The 24,411-nt window shown below is 41.8% G+C and overlaps 1 protein-coding gene across 1 annotated transcript in view; it reads right to left on the reverse strand.

Moving 5' to 3' along the window:
• The window catches only part of celf4 (CUGBP, Elav-like family member 4), a 1,275,411-nt gene that overhangs the window by 70,108 nt on the left and 1,180,892 nt on the right, over positions 1-24,411 (reverse strand). Inside the window, exons 9-10 of the mRNA XM_041191287.1 lie at positions 23,001-23,063; positions 1,394-1,474 (exon numbers count right to left, since the gene is read on the reverse strand). Coding sequence (XP_041047221.1) covers positions 1,394-1,474; positions 23,001-23,063 — 144 coding nt within the window. The remainder of the gene's footprint in view (positions 1-1,393; positions 1,475-23,000; positions 23,064-24,411) is intronic.

The raw sequence follows: 24,411 nt of genomic DNA on the forward strand, positions 1-24,411 counted from the left end.
TCTAATGCAAAAAATGGATGAATGATCTCATATGTGCCACCAGGGTAAGGCAACCATTTTATCACTCTAAACTCACACACTCACAAGGCCAGCACACATTCACTGGCATCTCACTCACTGCCAGCTCAAGGGACATCAAGGCTCACTCTCTCACACTCACCCTCACATCTCTATCTGGCCTCACCTCCTCTGGAGGCTGCCTCCTCAGCCCTCACCATCTTGAGGCCACTTGCACAGATGAATGTTTGTCCCCCACGCACACCCTGGGATTTACCCCCTTCCTCAGTACAGCCCTCGCTCTGCAGCCTCTTCCCTTGCCTAAGGCCACTTCTCCCCTTTCCCCAAGCAAAGGCCCAGCCCTGCAGGCAGCCATTGAAAAGGCACCCCTGTCTTATGGCTGGGCTAATAGGTAGCGACCTGCCTGTGAACACCACCCCTCACTAAAAGTGATGCGGTGATGCCTGTGAAGCCTGGCACTGATGACTGCGAACGGGTCCTGCCCGAAGCAAGGTAGGTAAACAAGCCTCAAAGTCCCAAGCAGGGTGCATTCCATCAGGTGCACATTGCTTATGTACAGTTGTGAAACACATCACGCATGCAGTCACGTCGCTGTGCCTGGATGATCCAGCGTGAGGGGATGATTCCGGCGAGCAGGGCTTATAGCAAGATGCTAAAGTATTGAAATTGGGCTCCCAACATGAGGCGGCGGGAAACGTGGCCCGACATTGACACGGTGTGAAACCAATTTTTGTCCTCGCCATATTGCCCCCTGCCAGCCATGACACCCAACACCAACAGGGCCGGAAAATTCCACCCTATGTCTGCTCTTCCAGCGGATCAGGTGGAAATGGGACACGTCACTATTTGAAGATGATCATTGAATTCTATAGTCCTGGCCAACATTCCCCCTGCAACTAACATCGCAATGATGATAGTTATTCATCTCACTGCTGTTCGTTACAAGAGTCACTGTACTTCAAAGTGCTTTTAGATGTTTCTAAGCAATAAGATGACGCATAAATGCAAATCTCTTTTTTAGAGGAATAATTAGTCATTAAATGGTGCACAGACTGAGATTTACACTGTTGCACAATCCTAATTTGATTAACTTCTTCGGGCAATGATCTACAAAGTCAATTCAGCCAACTAAAGAATCTCAAAGTAACTGAGTATGCCACAGGATAAACTGTTTTATATTTGTACAAAATAACTACAAAAAATCCTTTAAAAGTGCATTCAATCTATCTGGACAATTTTATTCCACTTCGTATTCCATTGGTAACTACTTTATTATGAATTATGATGATCGTGGAATAGGTTCCATACTCCTGGAGTCCATGAAACATCTGCTCTGTTTAAGTATCTTATGTTGTGAATATAGTAAATGACCTACCTTCTCTCTGTTGCTGGGGTATCATTGGAGGTGGCTGTGGAAAGGCTTGACTAATCTGGCCATAGGCAGCAGGGTAGGCAGCTGTAATGCAGAGATGGTGTTCTGGGTCAGTATATTGCAAATCTTTATTTCACATTACAAATGAGCACAAAACTATGTTGACAAAAATGATAACTCTCTTTAATTCTTCTATTTAAGATTTACCAATAGATATTCTCTCTTCCTCCTCTTGGGAGTCTTGGAAATGTAATCTGTGCAAGCTTTTCACATAGTCATATGATTTAAGAAGAAAGTGATAAGCAATCTTGGTGATTTGTCAGAATGTTATAGCAAATGAGGATGTAACTAGTTTTCTCTCACTTTAGCATCAAAGTGGAAATTATTTGACTTCAGCCAAAATATTTGGCAGCTGAGTCAGGTTAGTAGTTATAAGACAAGATCTTGATAAATCTCCAAAGCACAAACATTGGTCTCTGGTAGGCAATAAGTCCCTTGCTAATACAATTCCAAACCTAAATTCGTTAAAATTTTCTCAATATTTGACCAATGTAGCAAATTTTTCACTAATATAATGGAAATCAATGCAAAATAAATGGTAATGGACAGTGACATTTCAATATGACAATATTGCCTTATGTAAAAAAGTTATAATCATTAAAGGTCAGGAGGCTGGCATTATGGTTGTTGCAAAACTTAACAAGAGTCACCCAAATATTGTGCGATCAATGTAGTCATCTGTGATGCTTTCCAATCTGTTTGAAAAATGCCTGGCTTTCTCTTCCCATTAAGTTTCTGTGGATAACTTTAACTTTCGTTAAACTTATGAACATACAAATTAGAAGCAGGAGTAGGCCATACGGCCCCTCAAGTCTGCTCCGCCATTCAATAAGATCATGGCTGATCCGGTTGTGGACTCAACTCCACGTTCCTTCTTACCCCCTTTACCCTTTGACTCATTTGTCAGTCAATTATCTATCTAATTCAGCCTTAAAATATTCAATGATCCTGCCTTTACCACTTTTTGGAGAAGAGAGTTCTACAAGCTTATGATCCTCTGAGAGAAAAAATTCTCCTCACCTCCATCTTAAATGGGGGACCCTTTATTTTTAAGATGTCTCCCCTAGTTCTAGTCTCTCCCACTGGAGAAACATCCTTTCAGTATCCACCTTATCAGGTGGAGTAGTGGTAATGTTGCTGGACTAGTAATCCAGAGGCCCAGACTAATGCTTTGGGGACATGGGTTCAAATCCCACCAATGGTCTAATGATCCCAGCTGATGTTACTACTGGGCAAAGCTGATTGGAGGGTGGAACCTGGCCTGATAGCTTCTAACTTTTATTCAATTGTTTAGATACGTGGAGAGCAGCTACTGAACAGTGTCACAGGGGTCAGCTGATGAACTTTTAACAAAAGAATAAAACATTTATTCAACAAGAAATGATAAACAATATTACATTACTCCTTTGCCCACAACTATACCTTTACAGGTATATACAAATTTGTAAGGAAAACACAAATTACAAAAGCTATCTTATGCTCTAATGTTCACAGTAAGTACACAGTCCATGTAAACCAATAGGCGACCTGTGGTCAAACACAATACACTATGAAACCAAGTGACCATAGCAAATACAGATGCTATGGATCTCTCCTCAGCTCCACCCACATCCCCCCTCCCCCACACCCCACCCCCACAGATACTTGTCACTGTGAGCCAACCAGTCTCACTGAACTCCATCTTTCATATATGAGTGTTTCCAATCTCCACTCTCCAAGAACTCGCTTTTGAATCTTCTCCCAAACTGACACTTTGACCCAGACACCTTCTGCAAGGGTTCACCTCCAGGGTTTCAAACTCTCCTTCCATCCCCTCTTCCCTGGATCACCACTTGCATTTAAGCTGTCTTCCATGCACTCTATCTCACCAACTCAGCCTTCAACAGTACACCACTGCTTCACATGCCCATAGCAAAAAGCTACAGACCTTCAGCCACCTCTTTGGACCTTCTGGCCCCTCACACGCCTTTATATCACTTTAAATCTGTTTCCTGCAGCATTCATCTCTTTAAACCTTTCTCTGCTCCTCACGTCACTTAACAGGGCCTTTTCCAGGTTCTAGTCCTTCCTTTGACTAGAAGGTCTTCTTGGGACTTTCTCCTGTTTCACTCCCCTGGATTTGGGGACTTTCTTCTTTCACTTGGAACCAGCTATCTGTCTCTTTTCATGTCCTGCCTGTCCTGGCACCTTCTTCCAACTGAACACAAAATGGCTGTTTCTTTAGTTTGTGTGTGTGTGCATGCGTGTGCTTGTGCACGTATGGCCTGCTTCTCTGGACCCCTGTCGCTAGGCAACAGCACAGCTTTTTTTACTCTTTAATTTTTCTTAAGAATTGTAAAGCTTATTAGAAATGCAGGCCCCTTTTAAAGTGAAATTAAAACCCAATTTGACCTTTTCTTAACACACAAATACAAATCCAACTTAAATGTTTAAGCTAAAACTAATTCCTAACAACCAAAAATACAAATATAACTTACTTTAACCATCTTTATTTCCTAACAATGGCAGCGGGTGGAATTTGAATTCAGTTAATAAATCTGGAAGTGAAAGCTAATCTCAGTAATGGTGACATTGAAACTATCATCGATTGTCATAAAACCCATCTGGTTCACTTATGTCCTTTAGGGAAGGAAATCTGCCATTCTAACTTGGTCTGGCCTACATGTGACTCCAAACACATAGCAATGTGATTGACTCTTAACTGCCCTCTGAAATGGCCTCATAAGCCACTCAGTTCAAGGACAAATAGGGATGGGCAACAAATTCTAGTCTTGCCAGTGACGCCCACAACACACGAACAAATAAAGAAAAAAAGTTGCCCCTGGATCTTATATGTAGCAATAAGATCGCCCCTCATTCTTCTAAACTTCAATGGATACAAGCCAACCTGTCCAAGCTTTCCTCATAGGTTAATCCCTTCATTCCAAGAATCAGCTCAGTGAACTTTCTCTGAACTGCTTCTAAGCAATTATATTCTTTTTTAAATAAGGAGGGCAAAATTGTACACAATACTCTAGATGTGGTCTCACCAATAGCCTATCCAACTATTGCAAATCATCTCTGATTTTATATTCCATTCCCCTTTCAATAAACAACAGCACTCCATTTGCCTCCCTGACCACTTGCTGTACCTGCATGCGATCTTTTTGTGATTCATCTACCAAGACACATAGATCCCTCTGCACCTTAGAGTTCTGCAACCTCTCCCATTTAAATAATATGCTGCTTTCTTATTCTTCCTGCCAAGTGGACAAGTTCACATTTTCCCACATTAAACTCATGTGAAACAGCTAATCCCCAATTGGCCAGCTGTTTTATACCCCACTTGAATTTCCTTTACATTGAAGTCAAATCAAATGTCAAATAATTGCCAGCTGATTTGATATTACCTGCTTCGTTGTGTTCACTTTAGTCATAAGTGATCTCCTTGAATTGTATCAATGCTGATTTATTGGTTGAGTTACTAATAGGCATGGTTGATAGATTCTCCTTGGGCAGGACCCTCTCCTTTCTTCAGATGTGGCTACAATTGGCAAACTTGCTTTTTGGGGAACTGCAGCTGACTGTAAATTCAAATATGATCCCAAAGCTCTCTTGCTGTATTAATCACTCCAACAAGTCATAAATTAGCATGTGGAGTGGATCAACACCACTAAAAAGATTGCATTGCATTATATAATATTTACAGCAAAGAAGCAGGCCATTCGGTCTGGTCCATGCCAGTGTTTATGCTTTACATGAGCTACCTCCCACCTTTCTTCATCTAAACCCATTAATGCCATTAACAATGCCAGTATATCCTTTCTTAAATATGGGGAACAAAACTGTACACAGTACTCCAGGTGCGGTCTCACCAACAACCCGTACAGTTGTAACAAGACTACCCTTGTTTTAAATTCCAACCCCCTAGTAATACAGGCCAAAATTCCATTTGGCTTCTTAATTACTTGCTGCACCTGCATGCTAACTTTTTGTGTTTCATGAACAAGAACATCCAGATCCTGGTGTGATACATATTTTTGTAGTCTCTCTCCATTTAAGTAATTGCCCGTCTTTTGATTTTTCCTACCAAAGTGCTTGACCTCACACTTTCCTATATTAAACTTCATCTGCCAATTTTTTGCCCAGTCACTCAATCTGTCTATAACCCCTTGCAGATTCCTTATGTCCTCATCACAACATGACCTCCCATCTATTTTTGTATCATCAGCAAATTTGGATACATGACACTCTGCCCCCTCCTCAAAGTCATTAATATAGATAGTAAATAATTGAAGCCCTAGGATTGATCCTTGTGGCATTCCACTAGTTATGTCTTTCCAACCTGAAAAAGACCCATTAATCTCGATTCTCTATCTTGCGTGTGTTAACTAATTCTGAATCCATGCTAATACATTACCCCCAATACCATGAACTCTTATTCTGTGCAATGACCTTTTATGTGGCATCTTATCGAATGCCTTCTGGAAATCCAAATATACGATTTCCACTGGTTCCCCTTTATCAACTCTGTTTGTTATATCCTCAAAGAATTCCATCAAATTTTTCAAACATGATTTCCCTTTCACAAAACCAGGTTGACTCTGTTTTATTTCATTAAGCTTTTCTAAATGTTCTGCTATTTCTTCCTTAATAATGGACTCTAGCATTTCCCAATGATAGATGTCAGGCTGACTGGCCTATAGTTTCCTGCTTTTTGTCTCCCTCCCTTCTTGAACAGGGGTGTCACATTAGTGCTTTTCCAATCTGCTATTTTGACCAATGCCTCCACTATTTTTGCAGCCACTTCCTTTAAGAAGTAGGCCATTCGGCTCATCAAGTCTGCTCTGCCATTCAATGAGATCATGGTTGATCTGATAATCCTCAACTCCACTTTCCTGCCTTTTCCCCACAACCCGTATTATTCGTCATTTATATAAATGACACAGATGACTATGTGGGGAGTAGGATTAATAAGTTTGCGGATGACACAAAGATTGGCCGGGTTGTTAACAGTGAGGCTGAGTATCTTGGACTACAGGAAGATATAGATGAGATGGTCAAATAGGCAGATAAGTGGCAGATGAAATTTAACCCTGAAAAGTGTGAGGTGATACACTTTGGAAGGAGTAATTTGACAAGGAAGTATTCAATGAACGACATGGCACTAGGAAGTTCTGAGGAACAAAGGGACCTTGGCATGTGTGTCCATAGATCTCTGAAGGCAGTGGGGCATGTTAGTGGGGTGGTGAAAAAGGCATATGGGACACTTGCCTTTATCAATCGAGGCATAGATTACAAAAGTAGGGAGGTTACGTTGAAGTTGTATAGAACCTTGGTGAGGCCACAGCTGGAGTACTGTGTGCAGTTCTGGTCACCACATTATAGGAAGGATGTGATTGCACTGGAGGGGGTGCAGAGGAGATACACCAAGATGTTGTCTGGGATGAAACATTTAAGTTATGAAGAGAGGTTGGATAGACTTGGGTTGTTTTCGCTGCAGCAGAGAAGACTGAGGGGTGACCTGATCGAGGTGTACAAGATTATGAAGGGCATGGACAGGGTGGATAGGGAGCAGCTGTTCCCCTTAGTTGAAGGGTCAGTCACGAGGGGATACAAGCTCAAGGTGAGGGGCAGGAGGTTTAGGGGGGGGATGTGAGGAAAACCTTTTTTACCCAGTGGGTGGTGACGGTCTGGAATGCGCTGCCTGGGAGGATGGTGGAGGCGGGTTACCTCACATCCTTTAAAAAGTACCTGGATGATCACTTGGCACGTCATAACATTCAAAGTTATAGGCCAAGTGCTGGTGGATGGGATTAGGCAGGTATGTCAGGTATTTCTCACATGTCGGTGCAGGCCCAGGGCCTCTTCTGCACTGTGTGATTCTGTGAACCCTTGATTCTCTTATTGATTAAAAATCTATCTATCTCAGTCTTGAATATACTTAATGACCCAGTCTCTACAGCCCTCTGCAGTAAAGAATTCCACTGATTCACTACCCTCTGAGAGAAGAAATTCCTCCTCAACTCTGTCTTAAATGGGCGACCCCTTACTCTGAGATTATATCCTCTGGTCCTAGTCTCTCCCACAAGGGGAAACAACCTCTTAGTATCTACCCTTTCAAGCCCCCAAAGAATCTTATATGTTTCAATAAGGTTGCCTCTCATTCTTCTAAACTCCAATGAGTACTGTCCCAAACCACTCAACCTCGCCTCGTAAGAAAATCCCTCCATACCCAGGATCAACCTAGTGAACCTTCTCCGGACTGCTTCCAATGCCAGTATATTTTTCCTTAGATTAAGGGACCATTCTGGTTGTAGCCTAACTAGTGCCTTATATAGTTTTAGCAAGACTTCCCTATTCTTATACTCCATTCCCTTTGAAGTAAAAACCATCATTCCATTTGCCTTCCCTATTACCTGCTGAACTTGTATGCTAGCTTTTTGTGATTCATGCATGAGGACACCCAAATCCCTCCATGCTGCAGCTTTCTGCACTCTTTCTCCATTTAAATAATATTCAGCTCCTCTATTCTTCCTGCCAAAATGTATAACCTCACATTTCCTCACATTATATTCCATCTGCCAAGTTTTTGCCCACTCACTTAACCTGTCTATACCCCTTTGTAGACACTTTGTATCATCCTCACCACTTGCCTTCCCACTTATTTTTGTGTCATCTGCAAACTTGGCGATAGTACATTCACTTCCCTCATCCAAGTCATTAATATATATTGTAAATAATTGTAGCCCCTGCACTGATCCCTGTGGCACTCCACTAGTTACAGGTTGCCAACCTGAAAATGCCCCACCTATCCCAACTCTCTATCTTTTATTAGTTAGCCAATCCTTTATCCATGCTAGAACCAGGGGCTCTTTTCTTATTAAGTAGCCTTATGTGCGGTACCTTATCGAATGCCTTTTGGAAATCCAAATATATTATATCTAATGGTTCCCCTTTCTCTATCCTGCTTGTTACCTCCTCAAAGAATTTTAGTAAATTTGTCAGGCATGATTTCCCCCCTTCATGAAACCATGCTGCCTCTGACTGATTGTATTATGCATCCTAAACGCCCTGCTTTTATATCCTTTATAATAGACTCTAACATTTTCCCAATGATGGATGTTAAGCTAACTGGCCTATATTTACCTGTTTTTTGTCTCCTTCCCTTTCTGAATAAGGGTGTTACATTGCCAGTTTTCCAATCTTCTGGGAATTTCCAGAATCTAAGGATTCTTGGAAGATCACTACCAGTGCATCCACTATCTCTGTAGATACTTCCTTTAATACCCTAGGATGCAGCCCATCAGTTCCAGGTGACTTATCGGCCTTTAGCCCATTTGTTTCCCTAGTATTTTTTCTCTAGTCATAGCTATTGTATTTATTTCCTCCTCCACTTTTGCCTCTTGATTAGTTAGTATGTTTGGAATGCTATTAGTGTCTTCTACTATGAAGACTGATGCAAAGTGCTCTTCTGCCATTTCCCGATTTCTCATTATTATTTCCCCTAGCCTCATTCTCTAAGGGGCCTATGTTCACTTTGGCCTCTCTTTTTTAGATATTTAAAGAAGCTTTTACTGTCCATTTTTATATTACTTGTTAGTTTAACCCCAAAGTTTATTTTCTCCCTCTTTAATATTTTTTTGGTCATCTTTTATTGGTTTTTAAAACTTTCCCAATCCTGTGGCTTACCACTAATCTTTGCCACATTGTATGTTTTTTTTTTCACTTTGATATTATCTTTAACTTCCTTGGTTAACCATGGTTGGTTTATCCCCTTCCTACCATCCTTCTTCCTCACAGGGATATATCTTTGTCGTGAGTAATGAGCTATTCTCTTAAACGTCTGCCATTGTTCATCAACCATCTTTTCTGCTAAACTCCTTTGCCAGTCCACTCCAGCCAACTCTACCCTTATTCCCTTGTAATTGCCCTTATTTAAGTTCAGCACAGTTGTTTCTGTCCCAAGTTTCTCACTCTCAAACTGAATGCTAAATTGTACCATGTTATGATCACTGTTTCCTAGGGGATCTTTGACCAATTGATCTGAGGAAATTTATTAAACCTGCCTCATTATACATTACCAGATCCAAAATAGCCTGATCCCCGGTTGGATCCACAAAATATTGTTGTAGGAAACTGTTGTGAATACACTCTATGAATTCTTGCTCATGGCTATCTCAGCCAATTTGATTTTCACAAACTACATGAAGATTAAATTCACCCATGATTAATGTACGGCCTTTTTTACATACCCTCATTAACTCCTGATTTATTCTCTATCCCACAATACTGTTACTATTAGCAGGCCTATAGACTACTCCCACCAGTGTCTTCTTCCCCTTGTTATTTCTTACCTCCACCCATATGGATTCTTCATCTTCTGATCCAAGATCATTTCTTGCTATTGTACTTATCCCATCTCATACTAACAAAACTACCCCATCACACTTTCCTTCCTGCCTGTCCTTTCGAAAAGTCACATATCCCAGAATATTTAGTTATTAGCTTTGATTTCCTTGTAACCATGTCTCCATAATGGCTATAAGATCATACCCATGAACCACTATTTATGCCGTTACTTAATTAATTTTGTTCTGAATACTATGTGCATTTAAGTAAAGAGCCATTAATCTTGCCTTTTTACCATTTTTTCCCCTTTTGACCCTTTTTGCTGCTTTTTTCATGTTTGTACACTCTGTTCCTTCATGTCACACTCTGGATATCATTATCTAAGTAGCTGCCCTGCAATGCTGCCATGTCCTTTTGCTTTGTAAGCCTGTGTAACCCTTCTCCAGAACCCTCCCCTGCTCTATTTAGTTTAAAGCCTTCTCTACATCCCTAGTTATTCAATTTGCCAGGACACTGGTCCCAGCACAGTTCAAGTGAAGCCTATCCCAATGGAACAACTTCCTTCTACCCCAGTACTGGTGCCAGTGCCCCATGAACTGAAACCCATTCCTCCCACATCAATCTTTGAACCACGCATTTAATTCTTCGACTTTATTTACCCTATGCCAGTTTGCCTGTGGCTCAGGTAGTAACCCTGAGATTATTACCTTGCAGATCCTGCTTTTTAATTTAGCTCCTGACTGTTCAAATTCTTTCAGCAGAACCTCCTTTCTAGTCCTGTCAATGTCGTTGGTACCAATGTGGACAATGACAACTGGATCCCTCGCCTCCCACTTCAAGTTCCTCTCCAGCCCTGAGAAGATGTCCTTAACTCTGGCACTAGGCAGGCAACACAGCCTTTGGGGCTCATGCTCACAGCTGCAAAGAGCAGTGTCTATCCCCTTAATTATACTGTCCCCTACCACTACTACATTCCTATTTCCTCCCTGCACTTGAATGGCTCCCTGTACCACTGTGCCGTGGTCAGTTTGCTCATCCTCTCTGCACTCCCCACTCTCACCCACACAGCTTGCAAAAGCCTCGTAACTGTTGGACAATTGCAGTGGCCGAGGCTCCTCAAACACTACCCTCAGGTCCCCATACCTGCCTCACCTGCAGTCACACCCTCCTGTCCCTGATCACAGGCCAAATTTGAATGACCTAATCTGAGCTCCTCCTGGAGTAATGTGTCCAGGTAACTTTCCTCCTCCCTAATGTGGCACAATGTCTGCAGCTTGGACTCCAGCTCCTCAGCTTGGACTGCAAACACTTATTACAGATGTGTTCGCTTTGGATCACCTTGGTGTCCAGCAGAACCCACATGTTGCAGCAACAACACATCACCCATCCTGCCATCGCTATTGTATTTTATTTAATTTTTAAATTATTTACTCTAGTATTCCTGCTCTTTACGCATGAAGAATCCCCTGCTCTTCTCACTTTTTTGTAATTTATTTTTATACCATGCACCGATCCTATACTTTACAAGCTATTTTTAAGAGAAAGAGAAAAAAAAGACTAAAGACCTAAACACAAACTAAAGACCTTACTTTTACTTTAAAGCCTAGAAATACTCACCAATCCTAATCATCAGTCAGCTGCTCTCCGCGCTCTTTTCTCTTGCGCTCTTTAATGGTCTCTCGTCCCTCTCTCTCTCCGTGCTCTTTAATGGTCTCTAATCTCTTTCTCAGCATTCTTTAATGGCCACTCATCTCTCTCTCCGTGCTATTTAATGTCCTTTTTCCTCTCTCTCCACGCTCTTTAATGGTCTCTCACCTCTCTCTCCACACTCTTTAATGGTCTCTCACTCTCTGCGCTCTTTAATGACCTCTCGCCTCTCTCTCCACACTTTTTAATGGTCTCTTGTCTCTCTCTCTCTCTCTGTGCTCTTTATTGGTCTCTCGTCTCTCCCTCTCTGTGCTCTTTAATGGCCTCTTGCCTCCCTCTTTCTCTGCGCTCTTTAATGGAGTTGGCAAAATTTCCAACTCGGGAGAAAGTGCCCTGGATGGGCTAATTTTCACCCCGAGGGTGGGAGGGGTGGTGTGGTTGGCTGGGGTCGGGCCTACTGCCCTGGAGAACTATGCTGAGGCAGCCTTAGGGTTGCTGGGCATAGAGGCAGGCTTTGTAAAAGATCTGCCTCAGTGCTCCGGGACTTCTAAGATAAAGAATAAAACAAAAAACAGCCCTTTAGCCTTCACCCCTCACACCCCACAGATTCCCCATGCCCTATCCATGCCAACTCCTGTCACCTCATGCACCCCACCCACCCTCCTGTGGCTCCTCATAGCCTCAATGCCAACCTATACCCCTCTACACAGCCCCAATAACTCCTCATACCTTCCATGCTAACCTGTGCCCCTCTATCCAACCCCCATGACCCCCATACCTTCCATGCTAACCTATGTACCCCTACCACCTTGGCCCTTTATAGCCTCTATGCCAACGTAGTTCCAACTCATGTCAAACCATTCCCCCCACCTACCATCCTTTGTCCTTATACCCTTCATGCCAACTCATGCCACCATGGGCATACCTCAGGACCCATACTGAGATGAAATAAAGAATATATTGATGACTTCACTATGTTACAAAAACACTCTCATTCATAATAATCCATTTATTGCATTTAAATTCCTTCAATTACTTAATCCTTTATAAAAACAAATATTTCCATCAAGTTCATAATCTCTTATAAAAATAAGCTTTTACATTCATAGCACCACATCAAAAATCTAATAACAACTTGGAGCTGTCAATTAAACTGTGAATTGAACAGGCACTGCACTGTGATAATGATAGCTTGTGAAATCAGTCATGTAACACAAATCCTCAGGCTTAGTCCAACAGACAGATTGAAATAGTGAGCACTGATTTGTTTTTAAACTGCAGAACTATTTTTTTTTTAATTTAAAAAGCATGAGATTTAAATGCATTGACAGCTTGACAATTTCAATGACTTTATTTACTTCTTACACACATTCAAGTCTAATTTTAGAAATCGCAAAGGGCACTTGATCCCTCCCAAAGGGTGCCTTACCACTCCCAAAGGTGTCCCTGGAACTATCCAATCTCCAAAAGGGTATACTACCTCTACAAAAATTTCCGGTAAGTTTAGGCCTTCTGAAAAGTGTAAAGTCCACAGGTCATGTTTTAGACATCCCACTAACTGAAAATTGGATCTGTTTGAAGGCAACTGCATTTTTATGTGTGCAGCTGCCTCCGTGAACCACGGATGTGAAAACTACAATCCTCCCCCCAAAAATGGTGGATGCTGCGTTCGGGAGCAGGACTTTCAGAACTGGGGCTCCAGCGCCATTTTAGCTAAGCTGGAGACCCTCTCCACCTGTGAAAATTCAGGTCAGTTCCTACTCCTGTTCCTATGTTTATCTTTTCCTATGTGCTAAATCTATTGAACAGATTACTGTTCTGGGTGGTGGAAAAGAAACTGTAATTTGTTCAAGAAGGAAAGAGATAGACAATTGCCAACAAATGAGGTTTAAGCCTATTAGAAATGCAACAAGGGAATATTATGGATGGTTGGACTAGGTACTCCCAGAGATCCTCTCTTGCCTGTCGATTATGTTACTATGTTACAGATTCAGTAACATTATTAATATGAGTCTGCTTTAAATTCCCTACAATCTGATAAAGTTTTTATAATGTTGCCATGTAAAAAATTAACACATTACATGTATTTCTGCCCTTGTAATGTAATTTTTATAAGCATTTCTAAACAACCATCATATAATTTTTCTGAAGTGTGCCCTTTAATTTGGTGCTTGTTCAATCAGTTTATCCTGAATAAGATTTTATTTGCCCCAGTTGATTTGTACTGTGCTGAAACTGAATAAATAATGTTTAGTAATTCCTAGATTAGCTTCAATATTATGTTTTGCACCATTTTAGGTTTGAATAAAGATGCCTCCAGGGCAGTAATAAGTTGGCATTGATGTTTCCCTCTACTCTTATGCTATCAAAAATAAATCAAAGTAACTTGTAGTGGAAACAGAAAAACAAAATGTTAGTTCTTCAAAGAATCTGTTTGATTCCTGTCCTTGGTCTCATAGTGTGATGGGATGTTCACTTGCAACATGATTCCCCACGTGGAAAGAGATGATTTGGAATTGTTGTGGAGATATGTTTTTAGCTTACTACTTATGGACAAAATGAAAGGTGGGTCATCATAGGTTACTTTGTAGCATCCAATTGCTTAGCTGTCTGAGCAGCATGGCGAGAGCAGGGTCTAAATTTTCTGCTTGGGTGTAAATCAGGTGAATGCTGTGGAGTCTCAAAGCGCAGCACTCTCCCCCTTGAGGCCCTTAACAATACTCGACACAAGGCTGTCTAGGTATCACCTGTGTGGTGCTGCCTTGGTACAGATGGAAAGAAATACATTGCAACATATATTTTCCATAACTGAATAGTGTCATGGTACATCAGCATATCTTTGCCTGTCCCCACCACTGACTGAAAATTCTGGTGGGTGGAAAATCACTGTAACTGGGTCTTGCCCTGTCTGCACAAAATCAAAAGTGCAGCCTCTGATTCATTTCCTGCAGGTTAAGTTGGCATATAACAGAAGGAAAATGTTCTTGAATCAGTTCTTGAATCCCCTTGGAGCCGCCACTCTGGATATCCTTATCTGTTAAAGTGGTAGTAAGGAATAGGCTGGGGAGTTAGTGCTAAAGGGTCATCAATTCCAAGAGTGAAGCAAGGGGTTAGGAGATGATAGCACTGGCCATGCCAATCTGTGCAATTTAACTGTTTGATACCACCACCTGTATTGTGGTCCTGGTCAGTGATAAAGGCAGTGACAGCACCAGCTAAATAATTTAAAAGGAATAGTCAGGAACGCTGGTTCCTTCCACTGGGCAATCATTCTGTTCTATTGTGGGTTCTTGAGGGGGTCTCAATGATGAGATCCTGTAGAGTTGTTGTAAAAATAAACATGAACCCTTTATTGTTGGCCTTTATTTTTTGTCATATTGTTACCTTCATGCAGGCTGCTTCCAGAGTGTTCTCTCTAGACTGTTCTCTCAGTCTATTACCTTGTGACTCTATGTGTCATACCTGGGGTGGGGCTATTGTCCAGTCCCAGATTAACTCTTGCTCTGCTGAGCATCTTTACATTACAGTGGCAAGCAGGCACATAACACAACACACTCTAGCGATTATGTGGACCAGAAAGTATTTCTAAGCATAATGAAATGTGGAACAGGAAAAGGCCATGCAAGTCACGCAGGAACAGGAGGAGGCCATTTAGCTCCTCAAACCTGTTCTGCCATGCAATGAGATAATGACTGATTTGTGACTTAACTCCAAACCCATCTTTGTTCCATATTCTTTAATGTCTTTGGATACAAAAATCTATCAATCTCAGTTTTAAAATTAACAATTGACCTAGAAGCAATTGTCATTGTGGATGAGAGTTCCAAGTTTCTAAGACCAATTGTGTGAAGAAGTATTTCCTAATTTCACTCCTGAAATATCCAGTTCTAATTTTTCGACTATGCCGCACTAGTCCTAGACTTTCCAACTAGCAGGAGTAGTTTCTTCCAATCCACCCCATCTACTCCCCTTAATATCTTGAAATCCTTGATCAAATCACCCTTTAATCTTCTAAATTTCAGGGAATACAACACCAGTTTGCTTAAAATCACTTTGTATCTTTATCCTTGGAGTCCAGATATCATTCTGGTAAATCTACGCTGCACCCACTCCATGACCAATAAATCCTTCTGAAGGTGTGGTATGCAGAATTGCTTACAACACTCCAGGCAAAATTTTACATTTGGTGTGCGGGCATGTGTCCCCCGTGCTGGAACATAAAATAACGTGCGATGACATCGGGTGTGCGTCCCGACGTCATCATGAAGTTGCATGATATTTCATTCGGTGGGCACATGTTGGAGTTGGCTGCACACCCACAGATAATTGAAAGGCCTATTAAGGCTATTAACCAGGTACTTAACCTCAATTTTACCTTGCGGCTGGTGGGCAGGCGAAAAGGCCAAGCGGCCTTTATGTTTTTCAGGAAACCTCAACCGCGAGCTGGATGAGGTTTCCTGAAGCTATTACAAATTAAATAAAAAGTTTCATTTGAACATAAAAACATGTCCTATCTCATGTGACACATGTCACATGAGGGGACATTTCATTGAACTTTTCTGCTCTTCATTAATTTTTTCAAAAAGTGCTTCAATCTCCCTGAGGCAGTTCCATGCCTCAGGGAGATTGAAGTGCTCTTTCACGTGCATGCACAAACTGCATGCACAAACGTGCATGCATAAATGGCTCTCCCCTCTCCCCCAGCCCGCACAGGTAGCACTCAGCACTACCGCTCGCGAACCAGCAATTTAATCTCCAAGGGAAAGTCTAAAAAAAAATCTTCGTCTATGTGCATTACTGCCTAAGCAGCATTTGGCACCCTCTCCGTTGTGGTGAAAATGGCAGACGATCCCAGAAATCCAAATATGGCACTTTTGTGAGAGGGACAGAAGTTGGCCAGGATTTGCACATACGGTTTTAAGGAGGCAGCTGGCCATTTAAATCGCCAACTGCCTCCAATGATGTGGGATCTTGCTATGCTAGGAGTGTGAAACCCAGAGTGCGCAGAACCGCTAGATCCATTTGGATAGCCAAAACTGTCAAAAATCTGTCAAAGCTGACAAACATACGAACAAGAAGCAGGAGTAGGCCATTCAACACCTTGAGCCTACTCCGTCATTTAGTAAGATCATGGATCATTTGATAGTAACCTGAAATCTGCTTCCCACATACCCCCGATAACCTATCACCTCCTTGCTTCTATCCACCTCTGCCTTAAAAATATTCAAAGACTCTGCTTCCACTGCCTTTTCAAGAAGAGACTTCCAAAGATTCATGACCTTCTGAGTGAAAAAAATTTACCTCATCTGTTTTAAATGGGTGACCCCTTATTTTTGATCAGTGACCCCATAGTTCTAGATTCTCCCACAAGAAGAAACATCTTTGCCACATCCACCCTGACAAGACCCTCAGGATCTTTTAAGTTTCAATCAAGTTGCCTTTAACTCTTTATAAAATGCCTTCTAGAAATCTAAGTACAGTACATCCACTGGTTCCCCTTTATCCACGGCACCTGTTACTTCATCAAAGAATTCCAATAAGTTGGTTAAATTTGACTTCCCTTTCACAAAACCTTGTTGACTCTTCCTGGTGACCTTGATCTTATCCAACTGCACTGCTATACCTTCTTTGATAATAGCTTCTAACATTTTCCCTATAACAGATGTTAAGCTAACTGGCCTGTAGTTTCCCAGTCAAAGAACTGGCAAAGCTGTCAAAGAACTGTCAAAATTGTCAAAGCAATCTCAAAGAACTGAGGGCATCGGTGGCATGAGTTGGCACAAAATTAGCATGGGGTTATAAAGGGCCATGGGAATGTGGGGGCATAGAGGTTGAGGGGTCATGGGGGTGGGTAGAGGGGCATGTGCTTCAATAAGGCTAGGACAGGCCATTGGGGGTGGATGGGGGCAAGAGATGGCATATGTTGCCATGGTTGAGGCATGGGGAGTGTGTTGTGGGAATGAGAGGGTGAGGGGATGAAGGGTCAGGGCTTGAGGGCTGTTTTTTTGTTCCAATCTTTTTTTAATTTAATTCAACAAAGTGCCTGGGCACACAAGCACTCATTTCAGAGGCCATGCGCCTGATTTCTAATCCAGCCCACCCCCCCACCCCAACCACTCTACCCCCACCCTGGAACAAAAGGGTGGCTATTTTTATAGGTAGGTTTCTGTGCACACATCCTAGTAGCGAAAATATAGGCCTTACTTTCCTGAAGCCATTAGGAACCAACCATACAGTGTGAGACTGGAGTCACATGCAGACGAGAATGGGTAAGAGTGGCAAATTTGCTTTCCTTGACAGACATTAGGGAACCAATTAGGTTTTTATTTTTTTATTTGGATGTGGGCTTCGCTGGCTGGGCCAGCATTTATTGCCCATCCCTAGCTGCCCTTGAGAAGGTGATTGTGAGCTGCCTTCTTGAACCACTGGAGCCCATGTGGTGTTAGGAAGGGAGTTCCAGGATTTTTACCCAGCGACAGTGAAGGAATGACGATATATTTCCAAGTCAGGATGGTGACTGACTTGGAGTGGAACTTCCAGATGGTGTTGTTCCCATTCATCTGCTGCCTTTGTCCTTCTACATGCTAGTAGTCATGGGTTTGGAAGATGCTGTTGAAGGAGCCTTGATGAATTCCTACATGCAACTTGTAGAAGATACACACTACTGCTACTGTGCATGGTGGTGGAGGGAATGAATGTTTGTGGATGTGGTGCCAATCAAATGGGCTGCTTTGTCCTGGCAGGATTTCAAGCTTCTTGAGTGTTGTGGGAGCTGCACTCATCCAGGCAAATGGGGAGTATTCCATCACACTCCTGACTTGTGCCTTGTAGATGGTGGACAGGTTTTGGGGAGTCAGGAGGTGAGTTACTCACTGCATGATTCCTGGCCTCTAACCTGCTCTTGTAGCCACAGCATTTATATGGCTAGTCCAGTTCAGTTTCTGGTCAATGGTAACCCCCAGGATATTGATAGTGGGGGATTCAGTGATGTTAATACCTTTGAACATCAAAGGGTGAGGGTTGGATTCTTTCTTGTTGGAGATGATCAATGCCTGACACTTGTGTAGTGTGAATGTTACTTGCAACTTTTCAGCCCAAGCTTGGATATTGTCCAGGTCTTGCTGCATTTGGACATGGACTGCTTCAGTATCTGAGAGTTCGCGAATGGTGCTGAACATTGTGCAATCATCAGCAAAACTCTCCACTTCTGACCTTATGATGGAAGGAAGGTCATTGATGAAGCAGCTGGAGATGTTTGGGCTGAGGATACTACCCTGAGGAACTACTAGAGTGATGACCTGGAGCTGAGGTGACTGACCTGTAACAACCACAACCATCTTCCTTTGTGCTAGGTATGACTCCAGCCAATGGAGAGTTTTCCCCCTGATTCCCATTGACTCCAGTTTTGCTGGAGCTCCTTGATGCCACACTCGGTTAAATGTTGCCTTGATGTCAAGGAAGTCACTCTCACCTCATCTCGGGAGTTCAGCTCTTTTGTCCATATTTGAGCCAAGGCTGTAATGAAGTCAGGTGCTGAGTGGCCCTGGCGGAACCCAAACTGGGCGTCAGTGAGCAGTTTATCGTTAAGCAAGTACCACTTGATAGCACTGTTGATGACCCCTTCCATTACTTTACTGATGATCGAGAGTAGACTGATGGGGCAGTAATTGGACAGGTTGGATTTGTCCTGCCTTTTGTGTACAGGACACACCTGGGCAATTTTCCACATAGATGGGTAGATGCCAGTGCTGTAGCTGTACTGGAACAACTTGGCTAGGGGCACGGCAAGTTCTGCAGCACAAGTTTTCAGTACTATTGTGGGAACATTGTCAAGGCCCATAGCCTCTGCAGTATCCAGTGCCTTCAGCCGTTTCTTGATATCACACGGAGAGAATCAAATTGGCTGAAGACTGGCATCTGGCATTGAGGATGGGGATATATGTGGAGCCTCCACTTCCAGTGAGTTGTTTAATTGTCCACCACCATTCACGACAGGATGTGGCAGGACTGCAGAGCTTAGATCTGATCCACTGGTTGTGGGATCACTTAGCTCTGTCCATCACTTGCTGCTTATGCTATTTGGCATACAAGTAGTCCTGTGTTATAGCTTCATCAGGTTGACACCTCATTTTTAGGTATGCCTGGTGCTGTTCCCGGCATGCCCTCCTGCACTCTTCATATGATAAAACAGCTCCTCTCACACTCATTTTATGGTATTAGCCCAACCCATATCTTCTAAAATCATCAAGGCAACTTACTTCCACTGCCACAATATCACTCACCTCCTTCCTGCTTAGCTTATATGCAGCTGAAAGCCTCATCCATGCCTTTGTTCCCTTGATATATGACCATCCCAATGCTCTGCTGGCCAGCCTCCCACTTTGCACCTTCTTTAAACTTGAGGTCATCCAGACTCTGCTGCCGGTATCCTAATTTACACCAAGTCCTGTTCATCTATCACCCCAGTGCTTGCTGACCCTGGCTCCCAGTCCAACAATGTTTCAGTTTTAAAATTCTCACCATTGTTTTCAAATCCCTCCATGGCTTTGTCCTTCCCTATCTTTGTAATTTCAGTCAGCTTTGTAACCCTCAGAGATAACTCCACTCCTCCAACTCTGGCCTCCTGTGTCTCCCTGAGTTTTATTGCCCTACCACTGGCAGCCGTGCTTTCAGCTGCCTGCGCTGTAAACTCTGAAATTCCCTCTGTACACGTCTCTGCTTCTTTACCTCCCTCTCTTTAAGACACTGCTGAAAAGTAACTTCTTTGACCAAGTTTTTGGTCACCTTTCTTAATATCTCCTAATATGGCTTGGTGTTATATTATATTTGATAACATTCCTGTGAAGTGCCTTGGACATTTTACTATTTTAAAGATCCTATATAAATGCAAGCTGTTGTTGATGATTTATTGAATTCAATTTGACAACTTGCCATGGTGGGATTTAGACTCTCTAGTCATACATTGCTAGTCCAATGTCATAACCACTTGGTTAACAGCCCTATCAATATTCCAATTAATATTTGCTGATTTCAAAAGATAAATAAATTAAACTTCTATATATATATATATATATATATATATATATCCATCGCTACTGTTTAACCCTGCCACATTGCCCTCCAAAAATAACAGCCACCTTTTTCCCAACCACTGATCCTTGCAGCACAGAAACTATTTTGCCCAGTGGAATATAAAGCTGAATTTCAAAGGAATCTATTTCACAGACATCAGTCATTCTCAACAATACTGTTAGGAATATAATTACTCCTGATGCAATGTATTGTTATTACTCCTTTTTATAACAAAGAAATATAAAACAAGTCTTCCAATAATATTCTTATCATCGCAACACATTTGCTGCACAGATCCCAAAGACAGTGTGTGCCTGGGTGCTGAGCAGACTATGAGGTGCTTCTGAAGTGCGCCTAACGTCTGGTGTAAATCTTGCACTGCAATGAAAAATGACTGCGGTATAACTTCACTAGTGTAATCATTCTTAGGACAGACAACTAAGAACATTCTCACTCTGATCTGGAAAGCAATTAAAATTAAATCAATTCAGAAGGCATGCAATGATTAAATTATTGCCAAAGTGAATTTGTGAAACATTTTCCTCATTTGGAAAGGTATTGCAATAAATACAGAACAATAACAATTTGATATCCGAAAGGTCAGATGACAAGATGAAAATATTTACACAATAAGTGCAATATCAATGACATCAAAAAATCCTTATCGCTTCAATTCTTTGGAGCTCCATTTAATGTCCGAAACCTATTGCACCAACTAAAAATACCAATTAGACAGCTCAGTTTTCAAACAAATAACTCTGAAGGAACAGTATGCTTTCTTTTCAGCCATTAAAACTATTTACTTACTTATACTTTTTTCTGGCATTATAAATCATTTTAAGTCATTTTATAATTTTGATTAGTGCAAATAAACAATATATTGACATTATACCAATTGCATACTGGTATAGCCAAATTATTTTGAGACCTAGGGCTGTTCATTCAGTCAGTGGGTGGAAAATCTAGCCTATTTCAAAATAATGGTCTTGTTAAGGCCATTGAAATCAAGTTTAAATGAAAGACGAGAATAAATACAAGGGTACAGGAATTTGGTGGGGCTTCTTTTGCTATAACTCTGGTAGGAGAGCACAGGGAAAGGCATAAATGAATGAAAGAAAATAACTTGCATTTATATAACACCTTTCATGACCTCAGGCCAACCCAAAGCACTTTACAGCCAGTGAAGTGATATTGAAGTGTAATCACTGTTATAATATAGGAAACATGGCAGCCAATTTGCACACAGCCAGCTCCCATAAACAGCGATGTGGTAATGGCCAGTTAATTTGTTTTTGTGATGTTGATTGAGGGATAAATATTCGCCAGGACACTGAGGATCCCTCCCAGGTTTCCTTTGCAATAGTGCCAAGGGATCTTTTACGTCCGCCTGAGAGGGCAGGCAGGGGCAGTTTAATGGCTCATCTGAAAGATGGCACTTCTGACATCATAGCACTCCATACTGGAATGTCAGCCTTGATTTTTGTACTCAAGCTCTGGAGTGGAGTTCAAACTCACAACCTTCTGATTCAGAGGCAAGAGTGCTTCCAACTGAGCCACAGCTGACACACACATTTATGAAAACAGTCATAAAATCCATATTTATAACATAATATTTTTGTCATTTTAGTTCCACTCTATATCTCAACAACCTTCTGACTCAGAGGCAAGCGTGCTTCCAATTGAGCCAGAGTTGACACACAAAATGTATGAAAACAGTCATTAAACCCGTATTTATAACATAATATTTCTGTCATTTTAGTTCCACTCTATATCTTAGTTAAGAAAAAAATTTGACATGTATAATACTTTTTTAAAATCCTGTTTACCCTTCACCTTCTAACAGATCTCCACTACTAAGCCCCACTGCCAAATCTCCTGTTTCACCCAGTCCAGAATATGAGATGGTAGGATTATACAGATCTCCACAGTCGATATCGGTTCATAAACCTATATCTGAGAAATAAGATTACATGTAGCAGAGTGAACTATTTTGTCTGTCATTCCCCTGTAATAGTGCTAAGCAGTAGGAAACTCCTTCATCTCGTCTCCTGGAACTCACTTACTGAACCAAGCCTCAGACCTTGGAGAATAATACTCTGTTGGATAACAATGACTACTCGGGCTCAGGCGACCTGATTGTTAAAAGTGAACTGGGCATTTAAAGTTACTCCTGTGCAGAATCCGATTCTATAAGCAGCTTCTTCACAAGATTTTCTATGAAAGGAACGTTGTAAAGTTACCAGAGTTTAAATAGTTTTCATTTTAGTTTCAGAAGCCTCTTGCAGAAAAAGAAAGCCCTTCCTGAGCAGAAAGACAACTACATTCAGTGCAATATGTCAGCCCTAAAAACAGTTAAAAAGCTGTATAACATGTAGTAAAATAAACTGACAAGGAAAGAAAATATTTCAATTAAAGTTAGCATTTTTGCAAGCTTTTGATAAGATTGAAGGCTTTAAAAATGACTCAAAGTAGAGCTAGACAAAGTGTTAATACTAACGACCTGCATATTGCTGCACTCCAGCGTATGCTTGCTGCAAGGGATCAGCTGCAGTTGGGCTTTGTGCTGTCAAAACACAAAGAAGAAAAACATTAATAATCCATTGCTTTGTTAAGTTTTACATAACTGATGATTGCAGTGCAGTTATGAACACACGATGTAAAAGATTATTGAATCGTAATCTAAGCTGTCTGTGTTTAGGTACTGGGCTGTGTCCCAATAGGGAGTGTGCGCATCTCATGTCGGGCAAACTAAACCTCTGTCAATGTGGTTTTCTTGGTGACTTATCTGGTTTGGAATCTCTTTGGAAGTATTTACACCACAGTTACCTTTCTCAGACAGAAGGAGAGAATCGCTGCTCTCTAAACATTTTATGTTTATAGAGTGCACAGGGGATCCAAAAGACAACACGACCACTTTGCAAATCAGGTTTACATTTCACTTTGTGTAAAACTGAAGAGGTGTGAGGCTTCTGGCTCGAAGCTTTTTCACTCTGCTTCAGACTCAACTCAGGTCAGACCCCACCTCCAGATTAACACGGAAGCTGTTTTCCACTTATGCAAAACTAGCAGTTACCAAAATCTGAAACAATGTTGGGTTTCTGTGTGTGCCAAATGCCTAGCTGACTGAAAGTAAGTTAATCGTGGCCCTGAAAACATGTGGATCACCAATCCTGACACTTACATGGGAATTGCGGCCACAACAGGCAGATGCTGCTCTCGTTGCATAGTTGGAGACAGTAACTAATTTGCATTGGCCTAGTTGGTGTAGTGCATTTTGGATGTCCACCCACCCAAAGCAGCTAGGAAATTTAGTCTGAGGGAAGAGGTGAGTGTCTGATTCTTTGCCCAGACTCTGCCTTATTCACCTTCATGTGGCCCCACTCATAAAAGGGCTGCTTCAAAGTATAAACCAAAATGTAGCTTTGGATCTTAAAGAATTCAGGATGCTTCTCTAGCCTGGACTCCAAGATGAGCCCCATTTCTGCTGGTATAGCTACTGTTATGCATCTTCTTGTTGGATTTACTGGCCACCACATGACCACTGGGCTTCTGATGCCCAAAAATGAGGAAATATCTAGCCCACTGTCCCTGTTCCACTGACATGGGGTCCATGTTTTGTATGGACCCGGGTCCTGGCTAGTGTGTATGCACCAGAAGACCCATACAGAGCTGACAAGCCTGCATTCCAAAGCCATATTCAGACCATATAATGGGATCAGTAGAACACAAATTCTGACACATAAATGAAACAAAAGTCCAGACACAAATGTCCTATATCTTTCTGGATCTTTGGTATATATTCCATCTCCTTGGCTTTCAAACACAGCCACTATTAACTTGTGGGCAAAGATTCAGGGGTGGGATGGGCAGCAGACTTCGTAGGGATACTTTTGGAAAAAGGCCAATCTCCT

Source organism: Carcharodon carcharias, chromosome 1 (assembly GCF_017639515.1).
Source record: "Carcharodon carcharias isolate sCarCar2 chromosome 1, sCarCar2.pri, whole genome shotgun sequence".
Classification (NCBI taxonomy): domain Eukaryota; kingdom Metazoa; phylum Chordata; class Chondrichthyes; order Lamniformes; family Lamnidae; genus Carcharodon; species Carcharodon carcharias.